Below are 27662 nucleotides of genomic sequence, written 5' to 3'. Positions count from 1 at the left end.
CCCGGTTCATTTTCGTAGAATTAACCGATAACTGGAACTGGTCCCCTTTGTTTGCAGATACTTTTATGGCCCGATCGATGGTACACCTTTCTCGTTGGGAATTGCCCTGCCCGATTCGTACGGTGTTCATGAGCTGAATGCCCAGCAGGAGATTAGGCATTCTCATATAAATGGTAAGTTAGAATTCCTACCGTAGTTCTTATCATACGGTGCGTTGTATTTTGTAACGCCTGAAAGTATGCAATGAGTATTTCGAAAGTGCCATTATCATTGCATATTTTAAGGCATTAGTGGTTCGGACCTGGAGGGAAACGTTTCCGATGTGGAATTTCACTTTTCCAATCTGGAAATTGCATACTTCTCACTATTCTTTGAAAAGTGAATGTAATTTCATACTAAATATGTCCTTCCGATTGCTTCTGCTTCACCTCCGTACAGTAACTGAACATTTTAAGGGCAACAATTGGAAGGTGCATCCCGATTGGGTGTACTGTGAGTACAACAGTCTAAAGGATGCGGACGGCAATGGTGAGGGTACGGAGGAGACCACCTACCGGGATAAGGACGAAAGTTTCGACACGCCCGAGGAACAGGTGCTCCACTTTTTGGCCCGTGTCGGCAGGCCCGGTTGGAAGTGGATGTCGGTAAGCAATGGCGTAGGACGAAGCACTCTGCATGCGGCCACAAGCCTGCCTTCGTTTCCATCGCTCTCTCATACTATCCAATTCTACTATTCTCTTCTAACCACTCTCTAGTTACGTCCACGATCGCCACAACCACACCATGGACACGGTGGCATTGCCGTTGGGCACTATGCTCAGCACCATTTCAGCTTGCAAGGTTCACGTAAAGCGGAACCGTACTATTGCGACCGTACCCTCGTCCAGAGCCTCGTACGGGATGCGATCGTAACCGATGGACTAGATCGTGCGTCAAGTCAATCGCGGAAGGAAGACCGAAGGTAGGTAGCGAAGGGTTTTAAACATATGCTTCAATTTACCATACAAAACCGCGCGCGTGTGTGTGTGTATGTGCTGAGTAGCGGGAAGCGTCTCACTATATCGCACACATTTTTCATATAATTCATGCTCACCTTATAACATCTATCAAAGCACGCACCACAGTACGGACGAATAGCCATCTACTAATAATGCACCATCTTCTTTTTTGCACTGCAACCCTACCTGCGTTATTGTGTGTGTGTGTGTCTGTCTCTTCGTGTCTTTTTTGTATCTTTTTTCGTCCTCTCTTTATTCTCCTTTTTATATGCAAAAAAAAAACAACACATTTGATTTCTATTCACCACTTTATAGCCCCATAGCCACGTTGATGGCATTGCTGCACAGGTAATCTTGAGTGTTCACATCAAACATAGTCAACCATTTCGTTTCTTTTTGTCTTACACTTTGCTTCACGTCTGTGTTGGCCAAGTTTTTAATGAGGGAGTGGATTGTGTTGTTGTACTGTTGTAAAGTTGCTTAAATTTAGCACTGCGTTACAGGATAAGTATGGTCGTTATAAAGCGGGAAGATTGAATTTGTACGATTTAAAATAGCTATCGTCACTCAAACATATTGATGACATGATACGCCTAAAAGTATGCAATTTCTATTGCATATTTGAACTATTAATTTTGAGGTAATATATTACTCTACAGAAATCCTGGAATACTAATTGAGGGACCAGTGACTATCAAAATATAAAAAGATTCAGGCGTTTTCATTTAAAGTTCACATAATTTAATTTAAAAAAAAACAGATTTTGCTAAAACCAATCTTTTTACAGGTACTAATTGAGTTGGTACTATAGGTACTAATAAACTGATAAAAATTGGTTAAAATATAAAAATCTTTAAATTGGTACAAATTGAATTTGTGCTTTGCCCGAAACTAACGTGTAAGAGTTTAAAACAACAAAAAATAAGTAACTTTTATTGTGCCAAAAAGGTTAAAGCACTTGCGATACAAAACCACTGACTAATGTGCAGAACATGAGATCCGTCGTGAGAAAACAACAGATCAGGTCAAATCGCTCGACTGTAGCCGGTCCGGCTTTTAACGATGTGCCGGGAAACCCTTACACGGCTTCCAGTTCAGCACACCGTACCATTGTCCATTACAAACCGTGGGGTTTGTACCCTCCTTCCAGCCAACCAAAATGGACGGGATTTTCCCAAGTACACGCGAACAGTACACACCGTAATGAAGCTTATCCTGCTTTTCTACCGCACTGTCTGCGCCTCCTTCCTCATCCCACCGCACTTGGGCCGCACCTTTTGCGAGGACTCCCTCCGGTTGATGGTTACTAATCATGATCATTATGAGCGCCGGGCAAATGAAGTGGTGTGGTGGGCAAATTAATTTAAATTTTTCACCCATTAAAACAACCTCCGGTCCCCGGGGCGATGGGGATGTATCTACTCGGGGTGGTCTCCATAGCTAGAGCAGCCTGGGCGTCCGGATGCTTGAATCTTTAAACGGCTCCGTTGGCTCCAGCGATGTGTTCTTGTGATTTGGCCACCGGGCCAAAAAGGGGACCGTAATCATTAGTCAAGCCGGACGGGATAATGAATTGGCAGTGAGCCGATGAGCCCAAGTACCGGAGCGCTACACTTTTTACGACCGGTAAGGTTTTTCTCGGGTCTGTGTTCTTTTTTGTTGTTGGTTTCATTGGAAGCGAATCGAGTGGTAGCGGGCGATATGAAGTGTAGAACGCATGCATATTTAATTGGCTAGCGGTCAGATATCGGAGGGTTCCTTCTCGGTAGGCAACAACAGTATGGGGGTAGTCTACGGCCGTTTTCCTCGCGCCGAATTCAATAACAGCACCGAAAATCAGATGTAAGGGGATGTTGTTTGCTTCTCGAGTGAGACCAAGCCAATGAGAGAGAGAGAGAGAGAGAGGAGAGCCAGCTGCTCGCATTTTGGTAAAGATTGTCGCCGAAAGATAATCCAATAATGGCAAACCGTGCCGATGGGAATATTGTTCACTGACGCGTGTTCAACAAGTAAGTTAACTGGTTGTTTCTTCCTTTATTTTTTTCACCCTTCTATTTTCCGTTGGCTGGAACCGTGCCAAACAACACGCATCACTTCACATGGGACACTTCGGTTTGGTATTACGACCCAACAGTCGGCTTGGATTCAGTATGTTCAGCGTGAAGACAACGTTCGTTGCAACCCGATCGGGACTGTTGCGTTGGATTGATCATTTGCCACATTCGGAGGACTCGTCGGAACCGTAAGTGTGGAGTGTGAAGAAATGCTAGTTTCAAGGCTCCAGTTGCGTTGCTAATAATGGTGTGTTTACCTCTTTGCAGACACTTTAGCGAAACGAACGCAAGAGCAATGGATATGAGCTGGTACAAGCGAGCGGTTGATCTGTACGCCACCGAACCGGAAGGATTCGTGTTTAGTGTTCCTTTTAATTCTGGGTATGATGAGTTGGTTCTCTTTTTTTTTTTTGGTTCAGGATTTCTGGGGTAGATTTTTCTTGTACTAAATAGAGCTTCTTCTCTTCTGCTTGTAGATATTCGGGCAAGAATAGCTCCACGCTGGTAACTGCAAGTCACGCCATCTTCATTGATCATCGTGGCCACAAGGCACCGGCTGCCGTAGTAGGATTACAGTTTTTGCACGAGTCACTGTTCAAGCACTTTATCAACATTACGTCAAAGGTAACACCATCAGACTTTTATCATAGTTAGCCTAACTCATCATCTCGTCGGCTATTTATCCCTTCCAGTGTACCGCTTCGACGACTTGCAAGAAGAACTGTGCGTCGGACGAGCTAGATTGCTATCTGCTAGATGACAATGGGTTCGTAATACTATCCGAGCGGAGTGAACATACGGGCAAGTTCTTCGGTCAGATCGATGGTACGATCATGGATTCGTTGGTACAGGATCGTATCTATCGGCGGGTACCGTTGATGGACTATCAAGGTATCTGTTCCGATCGAGACAATCCGTACACGGGTGCGAGTGAACCGTTGAAACCGGTACGACCGATGTCGTGGTTGTTGAAGTACTTTGTGTCGTTCGCAACGTACTGGTTGTCTGTACTGCCTACACCGATTGGTGCATGGCAAAACTCTAACTACAACTACGACGGTACAGATGATCTGGAAGAGGAAGATACGTACGATTACGAACAGCCGGATTACGAGCTACCACCGGAGCATAGTGACGTGACAACACCGGACTACGATCAACGATCTACACCGACGCCACAACGTTCGCACACGCAAGCGGGACCACGTGTTGCACCGGATCCAGCACACGCACGGCCGTGTGATCTCAAGACGGATTTGTACGTACTGCAACCGGAACGTTTGAATTCGAGTGGTCAAAACAATCCACTAAAGGTAGGTTTTAGTACAAGTATTAGTACAACACCTGTCAAACCATGTTTACTTACCGGATTTGTTTACATAGGGCAAGCTGACCAACTGTCATTCGTCGGGATGTGAGCGTCCATTTAGTGTGCAGAAGATACCGAACAGTAATCTTATCCTGCTAGTAGTCGATGTACTATGTCCTTGCGGCTCCAAACAATTAGACATAGAGCCGCAAGAGGTCGTTGGTGGAGCGGGTAAGTATTATCACTTAAGGGTTTACTCGCAGACTTCTACTTATAATCACCATTTTTCCATCGTAGGTGCATGCGGTGTGCGTCGTATGGCCAAAGAGAAAATGCTCAGAAAGCGTCCGGGCAAGTGCATTAGCTACCATCCGGAGGAGATCGAAATTAAACAGTGTGGCACGGCGACGTCACTGTTCCGCGCGTCGCTGTACTCGACGATAGCTACCTTTATTGTGATATGGGTGTTGGCCAGCGCGTGATAGGAAGCGCTCGTTGCAGTGAGATTTTAAAGTGTGACAGTGTGCACGGTACCATCACGGGAGGTACAACAATGTCGGCAAAGAATAGCGATAACACGTGCCACGTGCGATACGTTAGAATGCTAGAAAGATGGTTACGTTTTGTGTTAATGCTTCCGTTTGTTGCGCTAAGTTTGGTGTGTTTTGTGATTGCTGTACGAGATATCGAGGTAGCAAGCCTCAGCTAAAGATGACGTTAAGAACGTGTTCTGGGGGGACGTATCAGTAGTCAGCCGGACTCTATAAAGAAGAAACTAAAATCTACTATTGCTATGCTAAGGACAAACCCCGTTATAAATGTATACAGTTCGGCCCGGTCAAGGCCTGATAAAAAAGTCGTTAAAGAGGAAAGCCTCCGATCCATCAGAGATCGCTTACACCATCCTAGCTGGTAAACCCCAAATTAACCCCACTTCACTGGCCGGGTGTGCGAGGTGTAATGTGAGCATCGTGTGTAAGAAACTGTAAGCGAATACATGTGTTTTCGTTCCGGATGTATCACTAGATCCGGATGTATCGGATGATTTTTGTACATTAAATTGCATGGGCAAACCTCCGTCAAGCGTTTCAGTGAAGTGTTTGAGTGTGCAGAGTAGTACTAAAACGCTACTACGCCCTACTTGGTGCGTTTGGTGGACGAACGAAGAAAATGATGGCAGCGCTATCATTCTTCTGTTAAGCGCGATGCATGCTACAGTACTAAAATCGAAAAGAGAAAAAAGAGGATTCTTATTCTTAAGAGTTAGTAAAACAAATTGTAAAACTAGTTGGTAAATGATAGACGATGGGTATTGTTTGTGCACAATTGTTGATTGTGATGTGGCTTGGAAGCTTCCTGGGGGAATAATATCCGTTTTGAAGCACAGAGCGTTAAGCTTACCTGTTATGAATCCATGTTTGGTTTTAGAGTTCTTAAGCTTTTTTATTATTTTTGTAACAGAAGTCAGTAAGAAATCTGACGTGCTAGTGTATTGATTTCAAAAAACTTTCGTCGTCTATCATAAAATTTGACCAAAAGATCATGCGGGAGAGGTAAATAAAAAAAAAACAGCAACACAAAAAATACGGCCAAAACGAATAGAGCGAAGCGTAAGGGAAAAGTGAAAACTGTAAGATACATTCCAACATTTTACTTGTACATACCAGTAATAATAATACTCACGGAGATAAGTAAATAGATGGTATTACAGCGAATGCAAAGCAAACAGCAACAACAAAAACACACATTTTGCGCACCATCGAATGCGTTCTATGCACCCTCCCAACGGGAACCAAAGGGATGGTTTCGATGTGATTATCGTCATAAAAAATTGATTTAAAAAATACTAAAACAATCCCTTATTACCACTCTCACCGAGTGTGTGTGTGTGTATTTGGGGTAAAATTGTGGCAAGCAAAACAACTTCTGGACAATACGAAAATAAGCAAATCAACATTAGACATCATCATATGCGATGGAACCGTATAAAGGGGGCGGAGTCCAGTGCGTGGACATCACACCCGGTTATTGCAGTTCATCACTTTAATTCATCTTTAGGCAAGTTACTAGATTCAACTTCTCATATTCATGCTAGTGGGGAAAAGCGGGGAGAGAAAAGAATAAAAATGAAGCTATCAGAGTCTCATCTAATCATGTACACGAACGAAGACGAGGGCACTGCAACATTAACAAAAATTTACTACACTACACAACACAAACCGAGACGGATAGGGGTTGTACTAAAAGCAGTTACTACTACTATTACTACTACTACTAGTTCCGGTTACATTAAAAAACGGCCTATTTGGCAAGCAGATTTTTTTTTCTTGTGTTTGTAGCTAATTGTAGCTAAATGTAAATTGCACCGATACAGATAGCAGAATGCAGCAGCAGTTGTAGTTGTAGCAGACATCACCCAAAACACCCCGGTACGATGGTTAGTGTTAGGTTTAGTTCACCCAGTGGGAGAAATTAGCGTGTGTATATGGTATTTTACGTGTACGAGGGCTTAGCGAAATGTTAGTTTGTGATTGTTCTGTTAAGATACACCAACAAAAAAGCACTGGGCAGGCATGTGAAGTTTTGGGTTTTCAAGCGTGCGTCAATGCTTTGAATTGTGTAAGAGAAAAATCAAAACAAGATCCCACATATAAAACATACACACTTAGCCAATACAACTCCGTTCCATTGCTGTCAGTTGGTAGTCTCCTTTGACATCTGTCACTGGCGATAGAAAGCCAGAGATGATAGAGACAGAGCGAGAGAGAGAGAGAGAGAAAGAGAGAGAGAGAGAGAAAGAAAAAGAGAAGAGCGATTAGTAAAATTATATTTTCACTTGTGTCTTGGCTTGCGCTAGTTGAATAATTCTATGACCTGAACGATGTGTGAAATGTAACGAGCTTAGTTTGGGTACTTCTATTTGTGTTTGTCGTTATTATAAAGCAAAAAATTAAAACAAATAGAGAAAAAAGAGAGGTAAACCATACAAACAAATGACAGCAGTCAGTAAGTGTCAAGTTCAAATTTAATTGTTTTGTTTATCGTTTGCATTATCCAAAAAAAAAGGAGCAAAATAACTCTAATTCATGGAAGTGATGAAGTTCATCAACAAGAAATTTGGTCGTAAGTTTAAAAATTAGCAAATTAGTGCCTGTTTAAGTTCGTGTTTGCCTTTAATTACAATTAGATCGGAATCGTTACTTACGTTATATAGAAGCTAAAACATTATAGGACATGATTTGGGGAAAGGTTAAACGTTTTTTCCCCTCAAGTGAGCAGAATTTAAATTTAAAATTTCAACAAAACAATTTGAGCCAAAGATTTTGTTACTTTAACAAAGCGATTATAAGAACATGTTGAATACAGAAATTATGAAGACTTTCAAAATGAAACCACACGATACAAATGAACGAGCAGCAATAAGCGAAACGTAGATCTGAGCAACGATCGTAACGATGCATTATTAGTATTTGCTTTGAGTAAAGAAGAGAAATAATTAAAACAATATAATGTGGTAAAAGGCAGGAATGGGGTGGACGATTGTAGTATACCAGAGTTATTTCCTTATTATTTTTCTTTCCATTTTAGGAACATGCCAAGCCCCTAACACGAGGAAGCCTTTTTTTGCTATGACAAAAGGAAATGTAACAAAACGATTAGTGTACGATGTTTCACAAATATCATCCATACAAATTGCAGGGTGTGGCAGGAAAAAAAGGGACAACATCAAATCTTTGGTAATGATTTGATGATTTCTTCTGGTGAGATGAATATCATTCGGTCAAGGTTTATCATATGAATATATTTCTCCCAAATAATCCTCAAATATTAATGCTGTAAAGGGGAGATCCAAGGACCATGCGTATTTGTCTTCTACATTTTTTTGCTATCCACAACAAATCTTCTAGAAAATTCCCAAGAAAGCCTAGAAGTACTATAACTGATAGTAACAGATTTTTTGAAGTATCAGTTGATAATCCATCATCGATCGCTTCTTTTACCAGACAAACCCGAAAATTTTCCCGAGAAGGAGATTAAAATGTTTCAAACCAAGACTTCGGCTGATGAAGTTTTTCTTGGCAATAGCCTGGTGCTTCCCTGGACGTAGGATACTCACCTTGAAGATAAAAACTTTGTCCGTTAGTAGGATGTTACATGCAGTTTTCTACCAAAATAAGTGTGGTTGATAATCTCGATCTTAACGCGCTGAACTTCTCAGCGTGGGGCGTATGTTGAACGCAACATTTGGTGTCGAAGGGCTACATTAAATAAAATATTTTGCCTCTGTACACGTCAATTATTTTCTCAAAGACGCATGACGTGCATAACTGTACTCAGAAAAATAATTCTTGTTGTTGATTAAGGGAATAGGTTTTTAAAGGTTTGATGTTCGCTTTTTTTCTTGATACACGCTGTATAGCTCTCTCTTTCGATACACAACACTGCACTACCATTTATCGCACATGTGTACCACAAAGCTTGTACAGTTTTCACTTACTAAGCATCTATACGAACGATTATGAGCTGACACTAGTCCCGAGGCTAGTATGTATAGCAGCCGTACGGGAAGCGGAGTCACTTACACGCTCACTCACTCAATCACTCACTCATTCACAATGAAGCTTTTTCCCATGCCAGGTTCATGCTCTCATTGCTCTTTCATACTCTGTTCCACAATCGACTATATTTCAAATGGGAATCATCACAGTGCAGGTGTAAGTGCAGGAGTTTAGTAGCTACGAGGTGAGCTGAAAAGAGGAAAGAAGAAGAAGAAGTTGCACTACGAAAACGCAGCAGAGGAGGAAAAGATAAGAAAACACTTAAAAAAGGATAAAGGTAAAGATCGAATCGTACCGATCCCCAAAAACTAACGCAATCGAAAGGTGAGCAAAATGGTGGTTGAAAAGCCGGAATAATAATTTTATATAATGTCTTCCATATAGTACTGTAATGTAATGCAGAGTAAGCAACACATAGTTATAAACTACACAAGTACACGGCTCTACGCAGACGGTTACCGAGGACGATCTTCTACAACGCCACGGCGGCATAAGCCGATTTGTGGCGATGTAGAAGATGGTCCTGCTGGTTTCTCGTTTGCGGGTGCGATTCTAGCTGGAGTAGGTTGAAATCTATCTAGAACTCCAAATTGACAAAACAACGGAACGGTGTTTGTTTATTTGAAGAAATTATATATATACATATATATATACATAAAACAGTATAGAAATCTAATTACAAAAACAGAAACACTCACGAAAAGAAAACACACTCACACTCTAGCTAGCTATTAAGGTATCTACAATATTTTAAATGGAACCATAGCTGACTCTCTGTACTGGCACGAACGAAGAGATGAACAGATTAAAAAAAAAAACTTTTCCCTTAATCGCAAAAAAGGGGAAAAGCGAGATAAAAATCAAAATCCATTCATTGCGATGAAATTATGTGTAACTAATGGATTATTTTTTTTTTCATTAAAACGTGAATTGTTTTGCTTATGTGTTTCAAAAGTTTGTTTTGAATTTGTTAAATTCGAGTAAGATTTTGTGTTTACAAGGAAAAGCGAGTTCTTTTTCTGGAAATAAAACGAAAAGCAGCGAAGAAGCAGTTTCCTTTCGCTTTGAAAAGCACACAGAAAATGTGAAAACAGAAGCGCAAGTAAAAGACAAGAGAGAGAAAGAAACAGGAAAAAAAAACACAAGCGAGACAAGAAAGTACAGGCGAACAAAACTGAAGTGAAAATAATTAGATAGTTCGATATTGTAATTGCACTTAAAATACAAGAGGGAAGCAGAAGAAACAGAGAGCGAAAAAAAACACAGAACATGAATAAAAATAAGTAAAACCATCAGACATTAAACTATACGAAATTTCATGCAGTATGAAAACGATCCATAAAACAGACGAAAAAAGCAACAGCAGAAAAAGGAAAAACACACATACACATAAACACAAAATAGAAAAACACACACTTTGTAATGAAGTTGGTTGAGTGGCTGAAGCTCGAACTCGAAGAAAAACATTTGTAAATAACTTCAAATAAAAACAAACATTAAAAACTTATAAACATACACACACACAGACACACAGAGTAGCGGGAAGGGAACACAGGAGTAGAAAAACGAAAACATTCCCGATGAACCATTTAAACAATAAAAAGGGGTGATGAATACAGCAGAATACTTGCCTGGTACATTGAAACCTTGATGTGTAAAGAAAATTGCAGCATTTCAGGCGCATTGAAGCGCCTAAAATGATGCAATCCGCATGGCATTCTTACTAACTGGAGAAACATCTTTTCTAACCAGAAACCTCAAAATAAACTGTGTATCGGATCCAAATTTTCAGTTCTAGTCTTTACTGAGGTTGTGTGTGAATGGCACGGTTCAACGTTATAATATCATCTGCGGAGCAATTACTTGAAACTGGCATATCAGTTGGTCAGGTTGTATGTATTTTGTACGTTAAGTTGAAGGTGCGTTTTAAACTGCTTTTCCACAAAAAAAACCACCCGATTGTAAACCACATCACATATCAGGAATCAACACATTTCAAATCTGTATTTTTCTTGTATTGCGGTAAAACTGTTTGAGCAGTTATGAGTTTTTGGAAAGCAGGATCCAAGTTTTCTTTTAGTTGGAGACATTTAAAAAAAAAAATGGATTTCTTTTTAGCAGCAATGCAGGCACAGTGAAGAGCAAAGAAAAAACCACCTGGAATTACGACCGTATGAAATGTTATGTTCTGCACACTGTCTTAAAAAGAATGTTGAACGATAGGGAGGCTAGACATAAAAGTAGCGAAACAGCGTCACACCCTTACGTTGGATGGTGAAAAATTACATTTGAGCAACAACATGAAAACCGAGAAAAAAACCAAACATATTTGGAAACATTTAAATGTACAACCGAAAATAAAACAAACAGAAAAAAACATTATCAAAACTATAGCACACACTAACACACTTTAAAACACATTCATCGGCCAGATCAACCATCCGCACACAAGGACGATACCAAAAAATGAAATCAATCACAACCCGTACTGGAGCACTCGTACGTGGGAGCTAAGTTTTCGTGCTTTAGTCGATAGCACGATCAAATATTGCGAATCCAGGGATGGGGAAGGTGATAAGGTTGTTGGTTAAGTTGTAACATAAGTGGAAACCAACCAACGGTAAAAGCATGGATAATGTTTTATGCTGTAGGGCAAGAAGGGCTAGAAAGTGCGGGGATAAGAGAAGAGGTGTTAAAACGTTGATGCATCTCGTTAATGAATGGAAGAGACACACAAGAACAGAAACATTGTAAGCGTGCGAAGAATAAGAAGGAAAACAAACTGAAAAAAAACAATGAAAAGAATCAAGAGAAAGAGAGTGACACAAAACAGAAACACTAACTATTATTAAATAAAGTCGTACAGTGAATAAGTGACAAATAAATTAAATAAAAACGAAGCAAGGTTTTTGTGCATTGGCGAAATATCACATCTCTGGCATCAATTTTTGTGCACCTTCGGTCCGGCCATCCGCACGATACCACTGATGTAATATTGATGAACTTTGCAAGGTTTATATTTTTATGTTATTTAATTTAACTCCAAGATGCCTCTTGTTGATACTCTGGTTTTTGTTTGGGCAAACAAGGTACAAGCCTGGCTAGTCCCTATGCACAAGAAAGGCAGTCACTCATGTGTCAGTATTTACCGCGGTATTACATTTCTGTGTGCAATATCGAAGGTATTTGAGTCCATTGTACACTCCTATCTCCGCCACTTCACCTGACTCATCATTATTCTGCAACAATTCGATCTCGAGACGGCATCGCAAGTCGATGCCGTCGCAGGGCACTGTTCTGAGCCCCCTTCTATTTATCCTGTTTATAAATGATATTAGACCTGTGTTATCTCATGAATGTTTCCTATGTTATACCGAAGATCTGAAAATATTTTCTCTTATACCTTGAACCGTGTGCTAGTCGTGTTTCTGTGGTAAATAATATGGGTGTTTTTTTCTAGACACGGGTCTCACATTTATCCACCATATGGACCATTTAGTGCCTAGGGCTCGTAGAACTTTTTTATTGTGAAGCGTGTAGCACTTATTTATAACCCTTATTTTGCACCTTGGTCAGACCACTGTTGGAGTATGGATCAGTGATCTGGTCGCCAACCGCCAGGACTCACGTTGATCGTATCGAGAGATGTTAATGGTCCTTCACCAGATTTGCAATACGCAACTCCTAAGCTGATTGATTCACCGATCTGGTCTGGATCTGGATTGATTCGTTATGTGGTCCTGCCGTTTGAAGACCGGCATCACTGTATCCTATACAGCCGGCTCCTTCGCTCACGTTCTCTAATTTTCATACCACCTCGCCACACAGCAGTGGGATCCACGTCTGCTGTAATTCCTCGGCCCATCTTTTTGACTACCACCTCTCGTTTTCCTCCTCCCCCTCTCGGTTTATTTGCTTCTTATGTCCTTTCCTCCACACTTTCAATCAGTTAGTAGAGCAACTTTTAAAGCCAATTAGCATTAGAATATTAAGAGAAGAAAAAAACTGTTTAAATTTTTTCTCCGAAAATCTTTATTTTATTTATTTTTACACTAATCATGTAACTGTTGTAATTTTAGCGAAATGTTGCATTTTCAAAGCAAATGTGAAATATTTCACACCTTGTGCACGTTTAAGTTTCGTAGTTGAAAAGTTCACAGCGAGCTGTTACATTGACAGCTGATATTTGCATCTTCTTTCAGAACACATCTTCCTACTCGCTCTCATTCTCGACAACCGCAGCAAGTTGCTTCCAAACATAAACAAAACGCCGTAACCATGGACCAAAAGAAACGTTTACCGGGGCTTATAGAGCATAACAAAGTTTCTCCATTTCAAATACTGGACGTACGATCGATAAACGAGAATGTTCCGACAACCAGCTACACCCTGCAGCAGGCAGAAGCCGCCGAAGCGTTCGATGATGATTCTTCGGGCAGTGAGAAAGAGCTAGTGATCGACATGGAGGATGCAGAAGCCGAGCCACCGGACGATGAGGATTTCGTTTTGGAGGAAAAGATTCAATCAGAACTACCGATGCACGTAGTTATCAAGGCACCACCATCACCCTCACCACCGCCACCATCGGTGCCAACGAACACAGCAGCGAAAGGCCGAATCAATCGAAGGAAAAGTCAACACGTACGGCTGGACAATGCTGACATGACGTTTGAGGAACCGGCTATACTCGAAACGACTCCATCGGAAGCCGAAGCAAAAGGGGACGAACTGCAGGAAGGTATCGATGCGAACCGCACCATCATGCAGCACGTTGCACTATTACGGACTGCGATAAACTATCTTTTGCAGCAGCATCATCAAAAAACGATCCCGTTTCCGAACGGTGCGAGTGACTTTGAAACGATGGATTCGTGGATGGAGTGCTACGAGCAGCTCAAGTGTGATAGTTTGCCGGGAACCAGCAGGGAAAATGCGAAAAAGTAACTTGTAGTAGTTCCAGTTCAAGCTCCAGTCACTGAAGGACAAACTTTAGGGAAGGAAAAACAAAGACCGGTAAAAGGTTGTAAAAAGCCATCAAATAGGACAAAAGCAGGATGCGTCGTTAAGGATTTTACCATAGTGTATCGTAGTGTAAGGTGATATGAGCTTGCGGAAGTATTAATTATTAATAAACTTGTACTGGTTAAGAAAAATTACTTAATTTTGGTCGAATAATTTAGGTTTGTTTTAGAACGAAGCTATTAAAGAAACGTGACCTAGACGGTCGTTAAGCCAAGAAGAAGAAGATTAAGAAGAAATCGATTAACAAAAGACGTAGGAAAATATTGTTTTGTAAAGTCCGGTGAATTCAAGAGCAAATCCACCATCCAACAGTAACAACGCTTCAAAACCTTCAATTATTTAAAAACGTTTCAGTTTTTATTTTAATCGTTTTGTTTATTAAGATCTGGTTCATAAGTTCTTCAAACTTCACCTTAACTTGCATTATAATACTCTCGCGTGTGCGCCTTCGAAGACAATTCAGAGATATGCACATTAGTTTCACATTTGTTCATCAGTTTGGTTTTCCTTTTAAGCTTCGCTTAGTTTCCTAACTTTTGTTTGACTGCTCCAGTTTCAATAGAATAGCATTAAAAATAACCCACATAATACACACATACAGGAGAAGGAGGTTTAGTCGCATCACATCACGCCGACGTTCGGTTGTGTGGATCAAGTGTAAGGGTGTGCCACTCGTTTGATGGTGACTCTCGACTTTCGAAGAGCCTGCCGCAGCGCGTCACTACCACCACCACACACACAGGGCGGCAATGGCAGCCCTGGTACGCTTGGAACGCTTAGAGCACGCTCCAGACTCAAGTGGTGCGCTGGCCGTGGGCATCACCATTATCGGCTACTGTATTGTGCTGAATGGAACAACAAATTTTACCGGCGTTGCATTGCCGCTGCACGTCAGACGCAGCTTTCGGGTACGCGTGTCGTCAGCAGCCGGTCCTTGATCACGTTGATATCGAGCTCGGAGCCACCGCCGGACCCCGGTAGTCCGGCTTTCGAGGAGGGCAGTATTCCGACGATGCTACCGTGCGTTCGATACTCGAGTGTGTCCTGCTGCGCGGTAGGCGCAATGTTCGGATGGTCGGTGTTGGCCATCTGATATGTTGCTGGGTTAGATCCGAAGCCACCGTACCGCTGAGCGTCCTGTGAAATGGCGGAGGAGCAATTGATTATTAGAGGAACGTGTGAAGCACGAGCGGGAATAATTAAATACGAGTTATACCTTTTCGCGGGCAGCTGCATCACTGTGTTGAGGAGTTGCTATTAACGGTGTGCAGGACACTGAAAGGAAAGGAATTCGAAATTTTATGAGAAAACATAAATGAAGGGCATTGATTTCGCGAATTGATGTAAAGATGTTGCAAACTTTGGAGTTTAAAGAAGAGAAAACTACAACCGATAGGTATCACTGTGGGTCGAATTTTACGTAGAAGAAGTATTTTACAAATATCACAAAATCCCCCTGATCTTGAATGGCAGTGGCTGTGGCTTAGTTAACGGTAAGCGGAAGTGAACTGTTGCGTGAGGCTCCGTGAGGGTCGGAAGAATTAACTCCCCGGTCAGTAGATTCGATGTGGCAGGGGATCCTAATTTCTATTCTGATCTTAACGCGCGCCCTGCGCTGATGCGATTCCGCGTTATCAGGGTCCTTGATAAAAGACCCTGGACGTACATGTAGGGGCTCCGTAAAAGAGAAGGAAAGATTTGGGCAACCAACCCTTTTCCCCCTCCTCGCCGGTTACATGATCAGATCTGCTGGGTTCTTATTGCCTACTCTTAAGACACTTTTGATTTGAATGATCCAGCAACGATTCTGTCTAGGGCCAAAGGATTAAAAGACTTGATCCACAATCGGCTCCCTACTTCCACGCTTAGGACCTCCAACGGGTTAAATCCGCCACAGTTTCCTAGAGTTTAACTGTTGCATCCACGTTTTGGATACAAAATTGATTAATAAGCTCCTCCGATAAATTTTTTTAAACGACCTGCTAATCCATCCCAGATACGATATCAGACTCGGGCTTAGAAAACTGAACCAAATATCCAATTTTACAAACATTCTATTGGTCATTGACGACGAGCTCACCAACAATAAAATATCGATCTGAAGTATCCTTATCACAGAAGGATGACTTTCTCTCAGAACGAACTTTTCCATGATAATTTTCACCACTTGATCTGAGTCTCTGACACTTGGGTTCCAGTTTCTCAAGGTTAAAGTGTCCAGCTGAAAGCGCCTAGATTATCATCTACAATTTCTTTTGGATTTGCATACTGTTGGGTGGTTGGAATCTGTTTACTATTATATTATCAAGAAGACTTTCTCTGCCTTGTGTCTAAATGTTCAAATACCTTGTTTAAATATTGTTTAAAAACTTAAAGGATTTTTAATCGGCTACCACAAAGTGCCACACTATGCCAAAAATTGTGTCTTAAAAAAAATACTCATTTTTTCCATGACACAAGACTTTCCTTGATTTGAATTGATTTTCTTTGTAAATATCAATCAAATCATTTCAAGTTTGATATAAAATACTGGCGCTTCAAGGAATGAAAAATCAACTGCAATGTTTACCGATTTCTTTAGAAAAAGCATTATTTTAAAGCTCTCCTTCAAGCATCAAATGGTTTCATCTACAATACCAATCCCGATTTGCGTATTCATGGCTCAGTTCCGCTGAAAATATGGTATTTTCTCTCTTTTTTTTTCGTAAACACGCGGTGCAAACGGTGACGCACTTACCCATGTTAAACTGTGCCGGTATGACGTCCGGTTCCGGCTCGTCATCGTTCGAGTCCTTGGAGCAATTTTTCTTGCGCGAACTGTGCCTTCGTAACATTTGTACATTTTTTAGCTGCAGAAAAGAAGGGCAAGAAAGAGCACAAAAACATGGTAATGAATTAGTTGCGTTTCAATTGATTGCCGATTGCGATGTAAAATGGCAGGTTGTCGGCGGGTACGTTTTGACAGCACTGATCCAGGGTGCGAGATGAAAAGGTCAAGCGCACGATTGCAATTAACGAGCGAGGGCCGCAATTGGTGCGCATCCTCGAACGTGGTGAGTATGTTTGAGCTGATCTTCAAACGATCCCTGTTGGATGAGTGCCAGCGTGTGTGCTTGTGTGTTGTGTCCTCTTGAAAACCTACCTTCAAACAGTGCGCACCACATTCGTACTCGTCTGGCAGCAGTACGTTCTTTGTTTGTTGCTGCTCACTTTTATCGCTCGTATCGCCACGCTTGGACGACAGACCGCGGCAACACCAGCCACCAGCATCGGACGCGAAGCATCGGTTCAGGTATGTTTTGGTGGAAATTGATAGAGCCAATATTATGACGGTGAGCAAAATGCCAACGGCTATCGGAAGCCACTCGACACTGTCCGTTTGACGTTCGGTTACTGCGAGTTTTCGGTGCAGTGGAGGGAGATAAGGGTGGGAAAAATTTGAGTTAAAGTGATCGATTTGGTTTCGATTGTGATGGTGCGGCATGGTTGGTGGCACTTACCGGCACGATACGGCTGGATTCGACCAATTTCAAAGTCCTGTATTAGTAGAGGTGTGCTGCGGCCCTTCTGATTGATTGCGTACACCACGCAGGACAGTGAATTGTTCTCCAGTGTCATCAGTGCGCTTAACTTCTCCAACCGTTCGAGGATGAAAAACGGTTCGTTTTTGTTGGAAAAATTAAACCTAGTGGGACAGGTGTGTAAAATCGATTGATTAAATCCATCTGGCTTTGTATCATCAGCTACATTTTTGAAGATTTAAATAAAAGAATAATTATGTTGTCATTTTGCAGTGTCCAATGCGGATATATTAATATGTGTGTTTGATTTATAATTTATTGCGATTTATAATATGAGGTTTCTTCCATAAGCATCTCATGGATTAAAAAGTACCAGAAATTTGGCGAAATTGACTCAAAGCGAGTACTCGAAAAAAAGCAACTGGCGATTCCCGTGCAGCTCAAATATGCCAAACTTAAAGCGACTTTCTTGGGCTATTTGGAGAGGAGAAGGTATTTAATGCATAATAATAATTAGGATAGAGCAAATAAACAAATAAACAAATATGATTGAATCAAATCCCAATTGAATCTGTATCGTATCGAATCGAAATCGTCAATTGGGATGGAATCCGAATCTTCCGAATACCGAATCTGCCAGCACTAATTACTTTCACTCGCATTAACCAAGATCACCCAGGACAAGTTGCCCTTTCCCTGCTCGAAGAAAGAACTGTCTCCCAACCAACCAAAATGAAAGGAGTTTTGTATTAGTTGTATTTTGTATTATTTGTAACTTAGTTTCAAGGAAAACGACCAGGCTGTGCCTTATGACTCTGAATTATTACTGCAAAGTTATTGCTTTTGAACCTTTATACGTACGTAATAAAATACTCAAAGCATTAGAAGCCGTAGCCACGTTTGAAATAAGCTTCTTTTAAGTAAAATTGATTGTCTCAGTGTGGATAAATCAATTCTCATCTAAATTACTGAATCTAATAAGAAAACATCGGATCAATTCAAACCGCATAATTGTGCGAAGGTTACAAAGTGTGTATCGTTCGCATACACGGCTTCACGCTTGTTTGCATTCAAAGCACCCCAGTGTGTGTTTCCTATTTCTTGTGAGACACTATCCAGTTCCAATCGAATGATGGAAGCTTGTTGCTATCTGTATGCTCGATGGCACCTTCGCACCATCGAGACCCGATAAAACACAAATACTTGAATACGCAAAAGCATCCCCAGCTCCCCAGGAAAAAAAGGAGAAGAAAATCACCCGACAAAAAAAAATTATATATAGAGTCTTACCGTCGGGTTCCGGTCCTTTTCGATATAAGCTCAAGCACAAACACTTGCGGTAAGCCGCCGTCGTAGCCGGGTGTGCACTGGATTTCCGCAAACTGTTGCGTCCGGTTCGGCAGACTGCAATTACTTACCGGTGACGGTAGATCTGACATCGGCGCACCGGAAGTTGAATGTCAGTCAGCAGGATGCGTACGAAGCATGCACAGGTAGGAAAAATCCAAACAGAAGCGAAACAAACCGTTAGTATCAGGTGCGTGTTTTGATACACGACATTACCCAGGGGAGGACGATATCGAGGATGCTGATGGGATTTGTCGAGAGTTTTTGTTGTGTGTTTTGGTGTGCAAGGAGGGAGGGAAGATTGGTGAGAGACAGAGAGAGGGTTGGTGAGTGTGGGCTGGGTTTTCGTTGGACACCGGTTGAGCCAACCCCAGTCGGCAAACGTTGGACAGGCGTTGCGTGCGGAACGGATATTCTTTTTCGGATTAAATGCGATGATTGGAATTGGAAATAGAAACGATTTTTTTTTCGTGTGAATTCACGGTTCGTTTTTTTGCCGTTTCTACCCGGGTCCATCAGGATGCTTCGGGTACTGGGTAAGAAGGATTTCGGCCGCATTAACAAATGCCCAAACGGTTGCTCAAAAACATTGAAAAGGACGAACAGAGCGAGAGAGCATCAAGCATACTCTTAAAAAGTTTCCTGCACCGAACGACAGATGGCGCTGCTCACGATAATAGACTCGTTTGCGTGAGCCTTTAAGGGAAGTTTTTTTTGGGTTTTGTTTGGCGCACGAGGGAAAAGAAAACGCAAAGCCCCAAAAAACACGTTCCACTTTGGTCGCTTCTGTCGCATTGCACGCAAACCCGGTTCAGCGGCCGGCAGCGGAAAGGATAATGACCGAATCGGAGTGGATGAAATTCGAACTGGTGGCAAAAAGAAGGACACCGGTTAGATGGGACCAGAAAAGAAATCCAAATAAGCGAGAAAGAAAGAGAGAGCGTGTGCGAAAAGAGCTTTTTGGATAGAAAGTAGAGTCCTGACAGTTTCCAATGTCACCAGTATCAAGCGCAAGGACCGAATAGTCCGATTTGGACGAAAGTCCTTGGACGAGCGAGAAGTGAGACGAGAATTGGTGACAACGGAGATGGGGAAAATGAAGAATAAAAAACAAAAAAGGCTGATGTACAAAATGATTGATGCCCACGGTGCTGTCGGATCGGAACGGTAGATGGAATACTGTCACTATCACATGTGTGCAAACACTCGCATACATTTACAAACACACGCTACCCTATCCCACACTGAGCCACACAAACAAGGTCGAAAAGCTCTAAGGATCTAGCCGGAGACGTGTACGTATCTGGACGAAGTATTAGAGATGACACACGGTGTGGATGATTTGTTATTGGGGCTTCAATTCGCAGTACGGCCCATAGGCCTAACAGCGGAGTGGAGGTGTTATGGTTGAGGGTAGAGGGATAGCAGCAAGTGCCGGCAAAACATGGAGGTTGCTTATTTGTTTTTGCAAGCCAGCGTTTGCGTTGCGGTCGGGACATGTGCGGAGCAAAATAGATCGAAATCGACTGGAAGGTTGATGAGGTCCTAGTAAGGGGATGGAGTAGCGGTGAGGGTTTTGCAGGTTGGGAAGAAGGGAGGTTGGCTGGGTGTTATTTTTGTTTCCCATTTAATCCGTTCACGATTCACGATCCATTTCCACGCTACCGCAGCAGCGTCATTGCGTAGCTGCATTTGACAGCCGATGTCGAACCTACCACGGAACTCGATGGCGCACTGATGAAGGAGAAGCACATGATGTTGATGCGGTCAAACGAAACTACCGCCCCATCACCATACATACACACACACATACACACATGGACGGTTGTCTGTCGCCTCTAGGTCGATATGTGTATGTGTGTGAAATGTTCGATTGGCACAAGCTGGTCGGTTAGGGACTTGTGGGACTTTTTTAGGTCGAAAGTATGGTAGGTAGAAATGGAGACCGAGTGTGTACGAGAGAATCCACAATCTAGGTTAGGTTTTGGAGTGCCGGGATGATATTGATTTTGCAAACCCCTTCCTCGCTCCCCGGCCAAAAAAAAGAAGAACCTTTGTCCTAGAAAAAAAAAAAAACAACCATTACCTGCCAGGACGAGCTGAAACGTGCACGGTTGACTTTGAGGGCCAACTTCGTTAACGGCCCAGCAGGTTAGTGTACCGTAGTCCTGCAAAGATAGAATAAATAATAAGAGTGGAGACACAAAAAGAGAAGAAAGGAAAGAAAAAACAAAAGAGATAGGTTAGTGTACGGCCGTAAAGTATGCTGACGCTACAATCTACATGAACTAGAACAAAGTGAAGATGACAAATCGATGACAGGCCGAAGCCTTTCTTTACAGTTGCCACGTTTTGCAAACATTCACAGTTCGGTGGTTGGAGATTTTGGGCAACAGGAGCACTAGGCTATGAATATTGTAAGAGGATATGCTTTGTTAAGGCTTTGAACCCATACTTCCTCCCCCCTCGTTCTTTGATATCCCCCCTACCGTACATTTGATTACAGATTACGTTAGAGTGTCATGGTGCTACTGTTGCTGCTTAATTAAAACGCTATCACAATGACTTTAAACTGTAACTCGGCTTTTTGGAAAGTTTCGAGAAGAGTCAACACTTTAAATTTAGAATCGAAAGGTACCAGTTTTGGATTTTAAACTCTATATTTGTGCGATGAATTACACACGCTATACGTATGGGGGAAATTGTATGTGAATAATTTATCTTGCAATTTGCTTTTGGGATCTTTTCCAAGAATACAGTTCATATTCTACCGTTGTGTTACGCAAAGAAAATAATTTCATACAGTCTCGTTTGTAAACGAGGTTTTCCACAAAACAAACTGAATTTTATTTTGGTAAAATTTTCCTTCTTGCAGAGTGAATCGCATGGTGTTGCACATGGAGGCGCCTGGTACCTCGTGTGACTTTTATTCTACTGGGCCAATGTGACTGCTTCAGAAGAAGGGAAAATATTAGAAACATGTAAGAGCTTTAGATTTTACTGATTCATTCATTCTTCTCCTCCACACTCCATGCTCAAACACACCACCAAAGATGGTCCTTAGGATGCGACCCTCAAACACGCCAAGAACGTTTGCATCCGCTACTCGGATGGTCCAAGACTCGTGGCGATATAGGACCACTCAAATATCGAAGTCTTCTGGATCTCAGCAGACGGTGAAGGCCATAGTAGGCACGATTTTCCTGCACAATGCGTCTCCAGATTTCGCTGGTGACATCGTTATCCGAAGTTACGACAGTCCCAAGATAGCAGAACTCCTTTACCACCTCAAAGTTGTCACCGTCGACTAACACGCTGCTTTTCAATTCGGGCTCTATCACGATCAGAGCCTCCGGCATGCAGGTATTTCGTCTTCGCATTCGTATTGATCATCAATTAAATTCTTGCTGCTTCACGTTTCAGTCGGGTGTACGATGTCGAATTTGAGTAATTTTTGCAAGGTAAATTCATCCTAAAGCATTTGTCATTTTACATACCATTTTGACAGACTGGTACATAATCGCATAGTAAAATTAAAACATTTTTTTCAAAAATTAGTGCTAAAACTTTAATTTAAATGAGCATAAGGTTACATAACGAATTAACGATCAAATTTTCAAAAATAAACGAATTTCCGAGTGTCAGCTCGATTCTATATTTTGTGTCCAATGCTAAATGGCGCATGATAGTGTTGGCTGTTAGTTTGTGAGGAAAGCATGCCGCATTTCATCGGCGAAACATAAAAAAACGGCTTTTTTTAGCATATACCTCAATATTGGCTGCTGATATTTACAAACCTTCAGACATAATTTTTAATTTAGTACTGGCTTTTAATTGCACGATGCACACGATTTAACACCTTACAGAACTTTCCATCAAACCCAAACCGGATGGTTTGTAAATTAAGATTTTACGTTAATGTATGTTGCTATCAAAACCGTAGCCAGCAGAAATTGATGCTGCTGCTACATTGTAAAAAGTGGATATATTTTATACCTCGGATCCGTAAATTGCTCTGTCCCATTACGTAGCGCGGAAGCAAGCGGAAGTAAGTGACAGATCGTGTACCATCCGTAAAGCTTCGACGATGATGATGACAATGATGGGACCAGACACTTCCCTCCCCGACTGCTTAAGCACGGGCACACACCGCAGAGCAATCGGTTCACTTTTATGCATAATTCGATGCCAACCGTACATCATAAACCAATTTTACGAACATTTACAGCACACGGTGGATCGGGAAATGAATCGCCGTTTTCGCTGGGTGTAGCCTTTCAAACGCGGTTCTCGTGTTTGCCACATAAAACCAGGTGGAGACGTCTAACGGTTCAGGGTGGAGTTGAAAAGAAAGCGCACTGTCTTGGAGCCACTTTGCTGGTGGATAATGCTTAAGCCTTGCTTTAAAATGCTGCGAAAAGCACACGCACACTCACACATGAACCACCCGAGGGATACCGGCAAGCTTTCGAAAGCCGACAGCTTCAGGCTTTAGACGGTGTTTTGTTCTGTCTTGTGTAGTGTATTGTTTTTTTTTTGTGTTGCTTTTCCCCATACATTGTAAGCCATTTTTCACACGCATAAAAGATGCCGGCAAAAAAATAAATAAAATCAAATAGAAAAGAGACACCCAACGGGCAATTTAAAGGCAAGGTTGGCACTTGCTAGGGCTTCGTAATCCTTCCGAGTGGTGGTGTTGGTGCTAGAGCTACGAAGCATTATTGTGACAGCATGAACCACCACTGATTGACGAGATTGGCGTCGAAGTGGTTGCCGAGAAAGAGAGTGAAAGTGAAATGAGCTCAAACCGCTGTTAAGTGACAGTGACTGTGAGCAACGAGAGCGTCTGGTAAATTGGGCGTATGTAACGAGGTGATTTTATGTCGGTTTTCATTAAATTGGTGACGCAAAAATTAACAAGATGTTTGGTAAATTGAAGCGGAAAGATTGATACCTTAGAAAAGAAAGCAATGCTATTGAACTGCATAAAATGATACTCAAAAAATTTTTGTGAGAGTTGAACTCTTATAGGGCTTACTAATAATGACTTCACTATTAACTGTTCTAGAAAAAAGTCTACAAAAAATCAATAGCACAAAAATGTGCTCAAAAATTATAAGATGAGCACACTAGTATATTACTTTTTGGTAGCTGCAAATTAACTTCTTGTATGATTGATTCAAAGATGGGTTTAGTCTTATTGTTTGGAGAAAATTGTTGAATTTTATGTTTAAGAGCTGCTTTTTGTTTCGAGTGGCTGATTTTTAATAAATACAAATCGGTTTTTATTTATGTACTTAAATTTTCTTATTCATAAAGAACGACCGGACTGGCTTGTTCTTAATATCAGTTGACTTTTATTTATGCTTATAATGGATAAATTTCAATGAGTTCCACAAAAGCTATCTGATACGTTAGGAAAATAATTTCATAAAATCCTATTTGCACACATGGTTTCTTATAGAACAAACTGAATTTCTTGGAAAATTTGGAAGGTTAATTGGAAAATTTTCCACTTGTTGTTTCCCAGATGGAGATGCATGGTGGAGGCGCCTGGTACCTCGTGTAGCTTTTTATCTACTGGGCCAATCGGAATGATTTAATATGAGAAAAAATAATTTGCTGGTCTCAAGTAAAACAAATAAGAAGGCCTCACGCCAAGGTTCATAAAATCTTTTAGATGAAAACTGGATTTTTGTTATGGAAATATTAAATAAAACTGTTGAAGGTGTTCTGGTAAAAAAAACCGTCGCATGATATGAAGGTTCCTTAAAGACATGAGTCTTGACATCTTGACATGAATCTTCAAGAGGCTTGTGATACAAAAACCAAAGAAAACTTAATTAATTTTCATGACAGAGTGATAGAGACGTTTCGGAATAGAGTAATTACTAATCTAATAAGAAAGTCAATCCTTACTGCGGACAATAAGTTCGAATGGGATTTGAGCACCGCTTCTGCCGTGGGAATAACGGCTTCAGTGTCGCCTCTACAACCGAACTGCCCTCCAAATTTCTTCTTCTTCTTGGCTGAGCGACCTCTAAGATCACCAGTGCCACCTACACCACTGAGGCCGAACTAAGTTTTCGTTGGTGCTACATAAGTTAATTCATTTCCCATTTTCCAGGTTATATTGATTACAAGAAATTGTGTGTCTCTTTTATATTATTAACTAGAAACGTTACTTTTATTAGCTGGAAACTGGCAGCCTGCTGAACACAAATTCAGCCGTTGTATTATAAAGTTGTTTATAATATTTTTATTGCCTCATAATTATCTTTCAACCCCTGCACAAGCTTGACTATTTAATTTGATAACACATAGTTTGCTGTTAATAATGCATTATTTAGTATTTTGTAAGGCAATTCAAAAATAATTCATTCCAAACCAATCTAATAATACATCTTCCTTTTCATTTTGCGCTCTCTTCTATCCTTTGAAAAATTAATGCATACTTTGCATTACCACGTTACTCCTTTAAACAAGATAAAGCACCACAAGATGTGGAAATAAGATCACACCCATAACACCCATCCTCTGTAGCTCCAATCATTGGCCCTTGTCAAGGTTGTCCAACAATCGATTTTCTACCAACCTTAAAATCACACACATGTGTTCACCTACTTTCAACAGAGTCTGTAATCGAATCTGTCACGAGCGGGTTGCGCTGTGTGATGGTTTGGCCGGCCTACGCTTTATGTGCAAAATTCGACGTGAAACATTAATCGACCCTGTCCCTGTTCGCTTACCTGATCCGTCACCGGTGCGTAGTTCAGTATGCTGATGTTGCCCTGGCTGGTGTAGCGATGTGCATCGACCTGAAGAATTTCGGCCGAATTGTTGAATCGCCAGTGAAACGATCTGGATCGACAAGGGAGAAAACAAAAGAAACTCGTGTAAGGGGGAGGGGAGCACTCAATCAATCGCGTTGTTTGACAAGTTTGGTGGTTGTTAGGACGAGTCATTGGCATTCGCAGGGAAAGGTGTTCTTGTTTGCTTCTTGCTTTTTGGGAGATTTCTTTCGCATCCGGTAACATCTGGCCCGTGGATCCCTTGGAGTTGTGAGAGTTCACAACGTGCTGACAAAATGGAACGCAATTAAAAACTCTTTTTCGGCGAGCTATTAAAACACTTTTAAGCGAGCATTAGCGAAGGGTATAATGTAAGGTGAGTGTCTTAAGTACAAAGTTTCATTCGCAGAAGGATATTTCGGGGACCATTTTCTTGGCGAGACATGCAGCAAACAAACAAAACTGAAGTGAATTGAAATTTTCTTTACCACAGTTGTAGTACCAAGTGTCCTAGCCAGGTTTTGGGACACCGGCTTTAGCCACCTGACCGATTTAGGTACGGTCAATAATTAAATAGTTCTTGGAAAAGACTGTCCCAACCGCGCATCCCACCCAACAGGTGCCGCTGAGCCAAATTCCAGCTCGCCTTGTTAGCCGACGACGGCCCGAAAGGTAAGACGCGAACAAAACAGCAACAACAAAAAATGGAAAACAAAATGAATGTTAATAAAATAACGAGACCATTGTAAACGAAATTACCATGCCTGTCTGCCTGTTTGCCTGCCCTTGCCTTGGTTAGATGCTCCCGTCATTCGGCGTTAGCCCTTTGCTGTTCCGCGTGTTCGTAATGTGGCAACTTTTTAATAAGTAAACATGCACCCGATTCCTTGCACCGGAGCGCGTCTGCCGTGGTTCTCATACAACCGCACGCCGTGTGTGCTGAAGTTGTGGCGGGCAAAAATGGTAAAACTTTTGGCTGGCGCTCGCGTTCCATCCAAGCATCTTCAAGCTGCCCACATTGAGTTTCACTCGTGAAGGTGAAGGTGGTTCCCACGGTGGTTTTTTAGTTTTCTGCTACAAGCAGCCATGTCTACATGTGCATGTGTGTGCTTTTGTATAAAATCCTCTATCCGATCTGTTTTCCCAAAGGTTTCTCCGGGACCTCCGGGGTGGAGTATTTGTTTTGTTGCCATTTTTTTTAGGGGATGTTTGATTATTTGCTTGTTTTTTGAAAGTTGTGTCTCGTGCCATTGCACCAAAACCGACCGAGAGTTGCCCGTAATCAGCGCACGTATTAATGCAGCCGGGACAGTTTTTCATACAAACTGGTGCGATGGGGTTCCTTCCCTGTGGTGTTTATTCTTTTTGCGGGCGCATTACAAGAGCAAGTTTTGTTTCGCAAGTGGAACTCAAAATCAAACAGCGCAAAAAGCAGCATCTCCCTTTGCACATATACACACACACACACACATACAGAACACGCGTGTATAGTTTTGTGGAGCTCATAATGATTCGGGTGGTTGATTATGATGCTTGTTGTTTATTTATTTTTGCTGCCTGTTCACGAGCATGAGTATGGGCAGTCGGCCGGTTTTGATACTTTCGTTAAGCTTTAGCCTAATGGTTTGGTTCACATGTAGCACACTTGTAGTCGCCCAAGACACAAGTCGATGAATGAAAGTTTTACTTAGTGAATGAAGTAAATATACGTTTGTGTGTGTGTATATGTGTGACTAGGGTTGGGTAGATTGTTTTGTAGCGACGAGCCATGAGCTTACCATTGTTTGGAAATTTTACAACTAGTTTGCTTGTGCTAATAGATTGTGTTTTTGTGTAGACGATTTGATGATGCAGGAATGTTTCGAATGTTTGTGTTGTTGCTTACGGGGTTTACTGTAACGCTTGAAGTACTAATACGATAATTTTAAATCAGTCAGAAGCTTATCCTTGTGCACTTTTACCATTTTGGTTAGGCTTTTAGTTTGGTTTCTGTTCTCATGTGAATATTTTTCTTAAAATTCAATGGATATTTCGAGAATCATCTTCTGTACATCAATTCTT

General features: G+C 41.6%; 4 protein-coding genes across 5 annotated transcripts in view; 2 read left to right on the top strand and 2 right to left on the bottom strand.

The window, feature by feature from the left end:
• The window catches only part of LOC126563887 (voltage-dependent calcium channel subunit alpha-2/delta-4), a 62140-nt gene extending 57253 nt beyond the window's left edge, over positions 1 to 4887 (top strand). The window contains exons 10-19 of one of the 2 annotated variants that reach the window (XM_050220674.1): positions 58 to 173; positions 439 to 644; positions 756 to 961; positions 1314 to 1346; positions 3133 to 3240; positions 3320 to 3433; positions 3529 to 3676; positions 3745 to 4365; positions 4436 to 4592; positions 4659 to 4887. In XM_050220674.1, the coding sequence (XP_050076631.1) occupies positions 58 to 173; positions 439 to 644; positions 756 to 961; positions 1314 to 1346; positions 3133 to 3240; positions 3320 to 3433; positions 3529 to 3676; positions 3745 to 4365; positions 4436 to 4592; positions 4659 to 4843 (1894 nt within the window). In that variant the 3' untranslated portion in view covers positions 4844 to 4887. The remainder of the gene's footprint in view (positions 1 to 57; positions 174 to 438; positions 645 to 755; positions 962 to 1313; positions 1347 to 3132; positions 3241 to 3319; positions 3434 to 3528; positions 3677 to 3744; positions 4366 to 4435; positions 4593 to 4658) is intronic. The other variant, XM_050220675.1, reaches the window with a different exon arrangement.
• Positions 1 to 27662, bottom strand: part of LOC126565133 (uncharacterized) — a 358067-nt gene that overhangs the window by 95819 nt on the left and 234586 nt on the right. The window lies entirely within an intron of this gene.
• On the top strand, positions 13181 to 13864 carry LOC126565355 (uncharacterized). Its single transcript, XM_050222529.1, has one exon. The coding sequence runs from the start codon at positions 13199 to 13201 to the stop codon at positions 13862 to 13864; it is 666 nt and encodes a 221-aa protein (XP_050078486.1). The 5' UTR covers positions 13181 to 13198.
• Positions 14789 to 27662, bottom strand: part of LOC126564067 (nephrin-like) — a 65024-nt gene continuing 52150 nt past the window's right edge. Inside the window, exons 11-18 of the mRNA XM_050220980.1 lie at positions 25560 to 25671; positions 20897 to 20978; positions 18754 to 18895; positions 17443 to 17627; positions 17085 to 17335; positions 16680 to 16791; positions 15159 to 15217; positions 14789 to 15079 (exon numbers count right to left, since the gene is read on the bottom strand). Of these exons, the coding sequence (XP_050076937.1) occupies positions 14834 to 15079; positions 15159 to 15217; positions 16680 to 16791; positions 17085 to 17335; positions 17443 to 17627; positions 18754 to 18895; positions 20897 to 20978; positions 25560 to 25671 (1189 nt within the window). The 3' untranslated portion in view covers positions 14789 to 14833. The remainder of the gene's footprint in view (positions 15080 to 15158; positions 15218 to 16679; positions 16792 to 17084; positions 17336 to 17442; positions 17628 to 18753; positions 18896 to 20896; positions 20979 to 25559; positions 25672 to 27662) is intronic.

This window comes from Anopheles maculipalpis, chromosome 3RL, assembly GCF_943734695.1.
Source record: "Anopheles maculipalpis chromosome 3RL, idAnoMacuDA_375_x, whole genome shotgun sequence".
NCBI lineage: Eukaryota > Metazoa > Arthropoda > Insecta > Diptera > Culicidae > Anopheles > Anopheles maculipalpis.
This window is presented reverse-complemented; position numbering and strand designations above follow the sequence as displayed.

Coding starts and splice junctions, on each gene's coding strand:
- LOC126565355 (XM_050222529.1), top strand. CDS start 13,199: ATGGACCAAAAGAAACGTTTACCGGGGCTTATAGAGCATAACAAAGTT.